Source organism: Felis catus, chromosome A2 (genome assembly GCF_018350175.1).
Source record: "Felis catus isolate Fca126 chromosome A2, F.catus_Fca126_mat1.0, whole genome shotgun sequence".
Taxonomy (NCBI): Eukaryota; Metazoa; Chordata; class Mammalia; order Carnivora; family Felidae; genus Felis; species Felis catus.
In genome coordinates this window covers 85449360-85461568 of record NC_058369.1, presented here as the reverse complement: position 1 = coordinate 85461568, position 12209 = coordinate 85449360, and the positions used below count along the sequence as shown (strand labels likewise).

The window sequence follows — 12209 nt, the reverse complement described above, 5'->3', positions numbered from 1 at the left end:
AGGAAAAGGATAACACCCGTGCCCTTTTAAAAACGCATCTCTTTGCCTTAAAAGGATGCAGTGATCCTTTTCTGGCAAGAAAGCTGCTTTGCACTTTGATATTTATGGCTAAGCAACCAAGAGCTGCCGGTAACAAACCAAAGCTTTAGAGCGCACCCTGTGAGTTGCTCACTCCGCCGCGGACCGCGAGAGGAGCGGACTCGGGCAGCTGGACCTCTAGCCTGCAGCGACGCATTCCTGCGTCTCCCGGCAGCGGGTCCCGGGCTGGGCCCCGCCCCGCCCTGCCGGCCGCTCGCCCGCCGACCGCCCTCGCGGCTCCCTGCCACCCTCTCGCGGGCGCGCTCTGGGTGGGGCCTCGCGGCGGCGGAGATGCGGCGGGTGTGCTGGGCGGGTGAGGCTAGCCGGCTGGGCGGCGCGCCCGGGCAGCCCGAGCCGCGCGCCGCGTCGCTGTAATCGGACACCCGAGCGCTCGCCCCCGGTGCCCGGCCACTTTCCATTCACTCCGAGGTGCTCGGTTGAGCGACGCGGAGTCGAGCTCCCGGTGCCGCGGCACTGCTACGCTGAGGATTCCTTTACAAAGAAACTCAGACGACCGGGAAGAAAGAATTTCACCGCTGGGACGCTCTAGAAATTAAGGTCTTCTGGGAAAAAGACTAGAGAGGCACTCGCGGAGCCACACCGGTAGCAAATTGATGACTTTTCCGTGCTGATCTCTTCCCATCTCGGTAAGCTGGGTTCCTTATTTTCAGCATTACACATTTAGCAAAATACCAAACATAACTTTTGGTTCTGCGTATCGACTTTTTACACATCGGTGTGCTTGAGTCTGGACATTTTCTAAAGAGCACATGCAGTTTGTCAGGGAAGTGTTTCCCTTGCTGAGAGCCCTGCTTGAGTTTTCTTTAGATTATGACACCTGCGGAGAGTTTAAAGTGGAGTATTTCCGTGCCTTCTGATGTAGAACTGCTCGAGAGGACATAAAAGATTCCTTTTCTTACATGTTGTTAGTGTTCCATCAGAAGTGAAAACAACAAACAGCATGTCTAAGTGAGTTAAAGGGAAGTTATATGGGGGGAGGGGGGGCGGGCACGTGTAAGACACTTGGCTTTCAGTCACTTCTCATCGCTAGGTAGACTTGAAATCACACTGCTCTGTATACTTACTTCATTTGACCTGTCATTTCATCTCCACTATTATTCTTCTCAATTTTTAGCACATGTCGCTTTTGGTGAGACATGTCAGATAAGACACTGATAATAGCAATAAGTAAAAATGTGTAATTATCTGCCTGCTTAATGAAGTCAGGAAGGTTAGGCATATTTATAGCTTTTTTTTTTTTTTTGGTTTAATTATAAAGTCAACAAAACCAGGGAGCAAATCATTAAGGGAAAGTTATCCTATAAAATCAGTTTTCTTCTAAGTTAATTTAGGGATGACAAGGTGAAGAGGTTGTGGAAGCAGGAAGAAACTGTTTCGTTTGAAAATTACCAGTACAAACATCTCTAAGGTTTCCTCCCATCTGTGTGGCAAAAGAGACAGACAGTTTTGTTTCTAAGTCTTATGACATATGTACCACCTAGGAAATCCACTGTTTAAAATGTTTCAATTGTTCAACATGGCGTGTTCAGTTTAATTGTTTAATTAATATAATACTTTTTTTCTTCTGTATTAGTGAAGTAGTCTTTTCAATTTTTCGTGGCATTTCTTTCTTAAATAAAATAGTGTTAAGATTTTAATGTAAATAACCATATAATACTGAAGATTAGCATTATTGTAACCTGTAAAACATTTCTAGATTAAACTCTGTCATTTTATTGTATAATTATATTAGACTCAAAATGACAGGATTTCTTTCATGGTCCTGAGTTTGTTTTGCATATTGTGGCCACTAGAGCTGCTGTAGATGGATCTCTAGTTACCCATTACCTGATCTTCCTTAGTATTCAGACATTAGTTAATAGCATGTATCAATTTTATAGCTACAGTTTCAAAAGGTAATGCTTCTGTCTCTGATTTATCTTTTGGAATTTTGACAGCTTGCTTTCTGGTTGATTTATTTTAAATATGCATTGAGGGATACATGGTTCAGTGGATTGCTCACCACTAAGTCATTGGTTTGAACTTGGCACTAGTCCATGGTTACCTCATCTGCATCATTTAACAGCTGCATGGTCATCTGTATAAATTGGCAGATAACTAATTTGAGTGATTTCAGTGGTCAGGGATTGAGCACACATAGATTTATGTGTAGAAACATATCAGAGATATTACTCCAAAAGAGCTAATGAGGGTGGAAGCAAGTGGGTATACATGATTTTTCATGTGACTTTTTCTTGCTACTACAATATTTATGGTAGAAAGACAAGTTTTCATCTAATACCCACTGGTACCATTCTCAAGTCTTTTCAATGTTATGTGATTATTAGATCAAGTTTAAATATGGAGTTTCCTTTGGGAATCAATACCTTTTTCCTAGCTGCTTTGTTCTGCTTTAAGATTAGCATTATTTCCTGGAAAAAGAAACAGTTTCTCTTTTTGCAAAGACTTCCGGACATAAATGAATTAAATCCAACTTTTCACATCGAAGCAACAAAGTCAGAGCACCTCCTACTGTTTGCATGACTGTAAAAGTTCAGATATATCTTTTGTGAATAAGGTGCTCTGTCTAGATCACTAGTTATGTGTGTGTGTGTGTGTGTGTGTGTGTGTGTGTGCATGCACACACACACACGCACACACACGTACGTGTATGCTCCTAAAATGTGAAATGAAATATAACAAACTTGTTACCTCTCTTTTAAAGGTATTTTCTCTTGGATATTAATTTGCAAATCTGAAGAAATGGCAGTCCAGGCAATTTTCGTGTTGGTTGGAGTATTTGTTTGTTCTATCAGTGTAAAAGGATCGTCTCAGCCCCAAGCAAGAGTTTATTTAACATTTGATGGTAAGATAAATACTCTGGAAAAATGTTATTTGAAGTCTTTTTAAAATTTTCACATCCAGATTCAAACATTAATAATAAAACACAGTAAAATATTATTGAATGTTGATTAATTTTAAAAATATTTACTGGGCTGCTTTTTGGAGGATATGGCTATTTTAAATTATGTGTTCATAGGCAAAAGCTCTCTACTACATGTGTTTATGAAAATGCTTGAAGTATATTCTACCCTTTTTGAAGTTTCTTCTTAATAGTCACCTGGTGTTTGAGAAACACCCTCAATGTGCTAATGCTCATCAGCAGAGAAGTCTATGCAAGTTTAATTACTTAAAATTTTTCTTCATAAGTTTTGGTCTTGGCCTCCAAACTTGTTTCTCCATATGTTGTTCTAATGGTGTTTTTTTTCCATTTCCAAAAGGCATTCCTGAGGTTGGCAAAATCTCCTAATTAATTGAAAAGGATCTAAAAGAATAGTTGGAAATATGTTTTTGACTGCTGTTGTGTACAAATGTTTTCTTCAGAAGTTTGGGAAAATTGGCGTGATTTCAAATTTGCACAAATGTAAAAGGTGTAAGATCCTCTGAGGAAATGGTTTGCCAAATGTATCCATGAGCTTTGATGTATATAGTTAAAACAACTTACAGATGGATGATTTTGGTCAGTCACATAACCCATACTAATTGGACGTATGGGATAAGAAATAGATCAGGAAGATCATCTCGCCAATAAGGGTTATTTATATTTTTATTACTTCTTTCAACTTAAGTTCTTCATAAGCATTGGTGTCATTGAGCATATTTTATTTTACTTGAGAAACAGTATACTCTCAGAACTTTCTATAGCAGTGTCTTTGAAACACTCTGTTATCTTGAATTTCAACCAGCAGTATGACTGACACTTATCAGTCACATGGATATCTTACTTTTTTTCTTTCCTTCTTAAGTCACTAAGGGCTTTCCCCAAGGTTATGATAAGCACTGAAAGAGCTTTATTTAGAACTTAGAGTGTGTGACCTTCTAATTGCTTCTTTAGCTTCTAAGCCAGTCATTCCACTAAAAACCCATGGCTGTCCAGTTAAGTTATGAAGAAAGGGAAAACAGACCCTTTGAAGTGTCTTTTTTTTTTTGATTACTGTAACATCTTATAGTCTACTTATACCTTTTCTTCCAAGTTGAGAACTATGAAATATCTAATCAAATGAAAAATAAAGGCATTAGGTGTAGTGCAATTTCTCTTTTCTATATGTCTCCCAATATGTAGAAAGATGGAGTGGTCCCACAGGTTAGTTATCTGAACCTGTTCTCTCTAATACATCAAAACTGACCAAACTTTTTTTTTAACCCAAACTTAACCCAAAATTTGTAAACTGTAAAAGCATGTGTATCACCAGAGATAATCCATCAAGTTCATATTTGAAAGACTTTACAGTTTATCTTTTACAGAAGAAATTAATTAGTATAATCTTTTAAAACCAAACTAATACTAAGTAGGACAGTAACTACTATATATAAAGTGACTAGAAGTTGTGATGGGACTTTTAAAATACTCCATGTCTAATATTTTAAATGCTCTCAAAGTCAAAACAGATTCTTGCAGAATGAGACTTACCTTAATTTATAGCATATGTAGAGTACAACATGATGAGATAAGCTTTTGATCTGAGATTTCTACCAATTCCTGATATTTTGTTTTTCTGAAGAGTCATGCTAGGAAATAATCAGAGATACAGAATATCACTTTATTTGTATTAAAGATATATATCAACGGGGAGAACAAGTAATGAAACTCCATAATTTCTAAATTAATACAAAAAACTCCTGAAGTGAACTATATTTTAGACATATTATCATAGGAAAAATACCTTGGACAAAAAATATTGTTAAAAGGTATAAATTGTAATCAGCTCATCATCCTCTTCTTAATAGATTAGACAGTGTACCTGTTTCAGTGTACCTTTTCCAAATTTCTAATTATTTAAAGTTTCCCATTTTATTACAACTTTTCTGTATATCACAATAAGTTGCTAAATTTCTTCCAAAATGGTTTACTCTTTACATCAAAATATAGAACTTTGTAAGGGTTGACACATATATGAACATATATTAATTAAAATACATATGGTGTATGCTTTTATTTATTTCAAAATTTCTATCACTATTTTTCAGCCAAATATTATGAGTTGGAAAATGATTCTGAGGAAATTCAAATAACATCAGATTATATCATCTGTGTCTTTATATTCTCAGAATTTCCTTGCCTCCTGACTCTTTTGTTTTGAATTATTTTCCTTCACCATTACTTGGTCTTCTGCCAGTCTCTTTCTGGATGGAACTTTAGAAGAATCCTCTCAGTCTTGCCTTACAGTCCAATTAACAAAGTCAATTTTAAAATGTGTGAAATGAGATCTCTTCTTACATCCAAGTTTTATCCCTTCTTGTAGTAGAATGATGCAGTGATAACATTTGGGAAACATTGATTTACACATTTGCCTTCCCTATTGATCTAGTGTAAGGTCAACCAGATGGTCATCAGTCCTGTGGGAGAATGTATTTCAGATGTTATTAATTAGTTACATTTGTACAAACTAAATCTTGCATGTTAAAAAAACTGTGGTTCCTATTAGATATTACATTTTATAATTGTTATCATTCTAATTTTATGCCAAATAGCTTTTCAAATAAATATAAAGTTCATGAAATACCTTTTGATTAAGTTGAATTTTTGTTTAAAAAAATCTGGTGGTTTAACAGATTCACATTTCATAGCATTGTTGTCATTGTAATTTTTTTCTCAGAAAATCTTTGGAATCTGTAAGGGTCATAAGATAAGTCAAGGCTACATATATTCAATAGACAAATTTGTTTTGCTTGTTAATATAAAAGGGAAAGCATTGTTGAAATGGTTCTGCCTTTATCCAGTAGAGACTTTAGCATGTAGTATTTTACATAGCCAGGAATTGATACTATAGTTTGACAAAAAGCATCAGTTACATGTCATTTTACAAAAAGGTTCTAAGGTTGAGAAAAATGGACATATTGTCTATATTTGAATTGATATAAAACATGATTACTGAGTTAAATATGTTAAGCATTGTTTCTGTTTAAAAATGAGGTAGATTCAAAATAAGATTATTTTTCACCTAGTAATTAGGTTGTGAATCTAAAATGTTAAATTTGTTGACATAAAGTCATCTATAATATTACCTTATTATCCTCACTGTGCCTGTAGGATCTGTAGTAATGTCTTTTTCTTCATTTCTGATATTATTAATTTACATCTACTTCCTTTATGTTCTGACTGCTGTAGAAATCATTTTTTTCTTTTTATTGATCTCTTTAGATAATCAGCTTTTGGATTTGTTGTGTTTTTTTTCTTATTGTTTTTCTGTTTAATATTTCATTGGTTTATGCTCTAAAATGAAATTATCTTATTCTTGTCTTGTGTTTAATTTACTCTTCTTTTTGGAAATTCTTAACATGGAAACTTAGATCACTGATTTGAGAACTTTTTCCTAATGTAAGCAGTTATGCTGTAAATTTCCCTTGAAACACTGTTTAGCAGTGCTCCACATATTTTGATAAAATTTGTTTTGATTTGTAGTCAGTTCAAAATGTCTTCTAATTGTTCCTCTTTTTCTTTACTCACAAATTACTCAGAAATATGTTGTATAATTTGAAGATATTTGTGTATTTCTTATATATCTTTCTGTTGTAGATCTTTGATTCAGTTTCTTGTTGTCAAAGAACATACATAATATGCTTCTGATTTTCTAAAAAACTATTAAAAATCATTTTATGACACTGAATGTAGCCTACATAGAAAAGAATCTGTATTCTGCTTTTATTGCATGAATGTTTTATTAATGCCAGTTAGATTCAGTCAGTTGATGGTTTGTTATGTTTTCTATATCCCTACTGATTTTCTGTCTACTTATTCTTTGAATTACTTACAGAAGAAGTTGAACTTTCCAACTATAATTATGGATTTGTCTATTTCTCTTTTCAGGTCTATCAGTTTTTACTTCATGTTTTTGAATTTCTGTTTTTAATACTGACCTATTTAAGAGTGTTATGCCTCCTGATGAACTGACCTCTTTTCCATTACAAAATATCACCAATTATTTTTGGTAATAATTATTGTTCTGAAATGAATTTTGTACATAAAACTTCTGTCTTTTTTGTATAAGGAAAAATACCGACAAAATTTTAGTTACAATTAAGTAGGGAAAATGTTTGTCATGATTCCAGTGACCTCTGGGAAGTTTTTGTTAAAATATTAGGAAACATGTCTAAACATATATTTTTTGAGGTATGTAAAAGTATGGACATTTGATTGGCAGTGCAGTATAGTGAGAACAGCATTTATGTGGAAAAAATAACAGAGTTTTCAAACTTTGGTTCCTCAGCAATTAATTCTGAAACTTTGTTAGGACCTCAGTTCTCCCAACCAGTTAAAAAATTTGGGGGCTAACTAAACTCTAAGACTCTTTATTGCCCTAAATTTTTATGATGTTTAAGCTTAGGGTTTTTTTGTGTGTTTGTTTTTTTTTTTTATAATATCATCTTCTTTAAGGAAGGTTTCTATAGTAATTCCTCTCATTGCTTTCAAGAACATTTTGTATGAAGGACTTGGGCAAGGGACAGAACAAAACTAAACAATTTATAAAAGTTCACAGATTTTGAAGTCCTACAGAGCTGATTTTAAATCATAGTTGCTTGCTACTTTCTGGGGAATGCTACATTGGGGTAGTTACTTAATCTCCCTAATCCAGAATTTTATCATCTGTAAAATGGGAATGACACACACTTCATAGAACGGTTTTGAAAATGAAATGAATTAAATTTGTAAAATGTATTGTGTGGTTATAGTGTGCATCTTGTTAAAATACACAAAGAATGACTTTAATTGAGTTAACATTTATAAATTCCTTTAGTGTACAAATATGGTCTTCTTTTGTACTATAATTAGTCCCCCCCAATTAGCATAGAGACTGCCATTTGTTATTGTTCAATAAATGTTGAATTAACATAAATTTTGATACTTCTTAACCACTGTACCTCCCCAACCAGTAGAGCCTTGGTACACTATAAACATGCTTCAGTGAATCTTAGTTAATTTAAAATAATGATAGAGACTAGGTAGAACACAAAATTTCTTCATCATAGCATTAAGGTAAAAGCATCATGGGAGAAAAATTTTGGTTAATTTGTGGATGAATAACTTTAGACTCATATCCTGGTACATTGCTGATGGTCAAATATTTTCCATCTAGTTACAACCTTTTCCTACATTGTACATTATACAGAGATTCAATGTTGTCTGGGAATTCAACGTTTATATTTACCCTTTCCAGTTAATTCTCAAATCTCCTAATTATTGTATTTTCTTCCCTAATAGACCTTCTTCTCTATAGATTTTATGTATTTTCTTCCAGAAAGTTGTTGAGTGTGTGTGTTTAAAGTTTATTTATTTTTGAGAGAGAGAGCACAAGTAGCAGAGAGGCCTAGAAAGAATCCCCAGCAGACTCCACACTATCAGTGAGGAGCCAAGAAGGAGCTTGAACTCACCAACCATGAGATCATGACCTGAGCTGAAATCAAGAGTCAGACGCTTAACTGACTGAGCCACCCAGGCGCCCCTGAGTTTTTTTGTGTGTGTTTTGATTGGAAGCATAGTGTTTTATATAAAAAGGAAGAGATCTCATATATACACAGCCTTCCAAAGGGCCTTGATCGGTGGCCTGTCAGGGATGTTGCCTTAAATCTTATTACTGTTGGCATATATATAAGCTAGTATGTCTAGCATGTCTAGATATGTCTAGACTTTTAAAGTAATGACAAATGCATTATTTTTTTTAAGATTCGGTTTTTTTGAAAGTCCAATTTTTCATGATAAGCTTGAACTTAATAAGAACTCCATCTACTTAGTTTACTTCTTATGATTGTCATGGCATAGTGGATGGCTTGAAATTGCATTTAACTATTTGCCACTCTTGGGACATTTAAGAGTACCATAAAGGGGTGCCTGGGTGGCTCAGTTGGTTAACCGTCCGACTTCAGCTCAGGTCACGATCTCACGGTCCGTGAGTTCGAGCCCCGCGTTGGGCTCTGGGCTGATAGCTCAGAGCCTGGAGCCTGCTTCCCATTCTGTGTCTCCCTCTGTCTGTGCCCTGCCCCTGTTCATGCTTTGTCTCTCTCTGTCTCAAAAATAAATAAATGTTAAAAATATATAAATAAATAAATAAATAAATAAATAAATAAATAAATAAGCAAGCTTAAAAAAAAAAAAGAGTACCATAAAGCCTCAGGAAGGCAGGGAGTCATGATAATTAAATCTGGATAATTTCTGATCCACTTCTGTACCTTGATATGAAATATATCTGTATAAATACACCCATAAAATAAAATACAAATGTAAATATATCCATATAAATACCAAGTATAGGTTATATACATGCTCCTAAAGTAATGGCTGTTAAATAATATATTTTATTTTTTACCCTTTTTCTTTTGATGAATAAATTGAAAATTATTCAGGAATATTTGCTCTTTGGAATACTTTCTATGTGAACAAATTAACAGAACCTGAATTCACTATTTTATTATTTAATTTTTTTAAGGTTATTTATTTATCTTAAAAGAGAGAGAGCTGGGGGGGGGGGGGCAGAGAGAAAGAAAGAGAAAGAGAATCCCAAGCAGGCTCTGCACTGTCAGTTTGGAATCAGATTTGGGGCTGGAACTCACAAACCACAAGATCATGACGACCTGAGCTGAAGTCAAGAGTCAGACACTTAACCGACTGAGCCACCCAGGCACCGCAAAATTCACTACTTCAGTTGAGAATTATTTACTGAATTAGTTTATCTTATATTATCTAATGAGTATTTATATTATTAAGTTACTGAAATAGCAAAATTTCTTGTTTGTTTATAAGATTGGGTATCAACTGCAATTCAGGAGTTACCCAAAATTACACAGTTCCACCTCTATTGCCATAAAGGCAATAATTCAGTCATGTGCATGTTTTGTCTCTCTACTACAAATGTCTAAGATATCAGACATTTTTAAGTAATCCTGATGAATATTAGATTATGATTTTTATTTGCATGCTTTTAGATCTAGAAACATAATATCCAGAAATAAAGAAGTAGTATATCCCCACATCACTCATCACTTTGCTCTTAAATAAAGAAGCCTGGGACACACACACACACACACACACACACACACACTCAAAACACAATATAAAATAAAGAAGTAGGATGCACTCAATATTCCACAGGCTTCAAAAAACCTGAATATCATTTTATTGAATAGACAGCAGTCTGGCTCTACTTCAGGTTTTCTCTTGGCTTGAAACTCTTACGAGTTATCAAGATGCCCATGGAAATATTTAAGGCAGTGAAAACTCAAAAATAAATTGACTGATAAATACATGGCAAAAAAGTCGATTATTTGTGACTGCTTTTAATTCTTTGCTGGTGTTCACTAGAACAGTAAAGATCCCCTACTACTAAACTGCTTTCCACCCCATTGAAGCCTATGACTCATGGCTTTAAACTCAAAAGGAAAATGATAATTAAAAAATTAAAGATTCTACCATTTGGATACATTTTTGCTTAGCTAATATTGGCCAGTTTTTCAGCTCAAGGTTGACTTTTACATTTACATGTGCACAACAGGGTTTTAAAAACATAAAAATGTCAGTCTGAGTTATACTGGGAAACAAGTATATTAAGTGTAGGGACTTAGCTTGCATAGGATTATAAGTTCTTTCAGTTATTTACTTTGATGCTTTTTTGCCTTCTTTCAGTGCTGAAATTTTCATTAATATAATTGTCAAAGTCTCCAGGTCATCGATAGTGTATAAATGAAAGATGACGAAATTTTACAAAACATCTTTTATCTTTTAATACCTGCCTCATTTGACAAGAAGCATAATAATTAAACAACAAATAAAAGGACCCCTGGGAACTAGTGAGCTAAATGAATTGTTGTTGGACAATAAACTCAAAATAATAAATTGTGTCTTTATGAACTCTGGTAGCATTAACATTACAAGGCACATTTGTTGAAAACAGTTTGTCTATGGTTGCCCAAGAGATAAAAATAAAGCCAATTGTTCTTGATTTTTCCATTAATCTTGGAGAACGCTCCTTCTGATTGTATTGAACCTTCTGAAATATTTAGTTCTTGGGAAAACTTGTGTTAATACAGTTTGTTTTAATTCCCCTTCTGACGTTTTCAGTTAAATGCCAATTAAACATCTTTAATAACATAAACTATTTATGTTTTAATAAACTCAGACTCAACAAGGAATGCTCTGTGAATAAAACTCTGCATTTTTCCCCTGTGAGAGTGTCTTTAAAATCAGGAAGGGATTAATAAATACAATTATGAGCGGGACATTACCTAAATCATAAAGAGTCTTAAGTAGAGCAGCACTAAATTTATGATACAAGAGCAAGTTAAAACTGTTATAAACACATTGAGAACATAAGATGAGAAGAAATTGCTGAGAAATTTCATGTCTGTTTTTCCCTGTAATATATATTGATTCAGGACTCTTAGTAGTCAAAATAAAATGAAATATCTTTTACAGCCTTGAATTGGGGAAGTTTTAAGTAGTGCAAAGAATGTCCCTTGAGAAGTATTAGGATAGAAATATGTTACAATGATGTCTTCTTTTAAAGATTCTTAGAAAAAAGTTGGAAACTCCTATTTTCCTGGCATAAAAAAGTAATTCTTATTCTGGGTGAGTTTTGTCACATTCTAATAAGCTTAAATCTGTTGCCAAAAGATGATGCTGTGATATTAAGCCATTTAAAAACGTACAAGAGTCCCGAAATTGAGAACAAAGCTGAGATGCTCCAATGACCTGAAATTAAGAGTGAGTGTTTTGTGCTATGTTTATTCAGTCATCTGATCAAAACAATTCCATGAGAAAATGTGTCGTAGCCCATGATTATCCATAGATACGTGGAAACAATTATGACTGAACTCTTGAGCTATCAAGAGATGCTAGGTGGTTTAACTAATTAATGTTATTGAAATATAATTGATATACAATGTTATATTAATTTCAGATGTGTGACATAATGATTCAGTAATTCTATACATTACTCAGTGCTCACCATGGTAAATGTAGTGAACGGTTGTCACCGCAAAACATTATTACAATGTTATTTATGATATTATTCCCTATGCTGTACTTTTCATCTCTGTAACTTGTTTATTTTATAACCGGAAGTTTGCACCTATTAATCTCT

General features: G+C 34.2%; 1 protein-coding gene across 1 annotated transcript in view; it reads left to right on the top strand.

The window, feature by feature from the left end:
- Positions 1-464: 464 nt before the first annotated feature.
- Positions 465-12209, top strand: part of SEMA3C (semaphorin 3C) — a 182808-nt gene continuing 171063 nt past the window's right edge. The window contains exons 1-2 of the mRNA XM_045052314.1: positions 465-725; positions 2804-2944. Coding sequence (XP_044908249.1) covers positions 2842-2944 — 103 coding nt within the window. The 5' untranslated portion in view covers positions 465-725; positions 2804-2841. The remainder of the gene's footprint in view (positions 726-2803; positions 2945-12209) is intronic.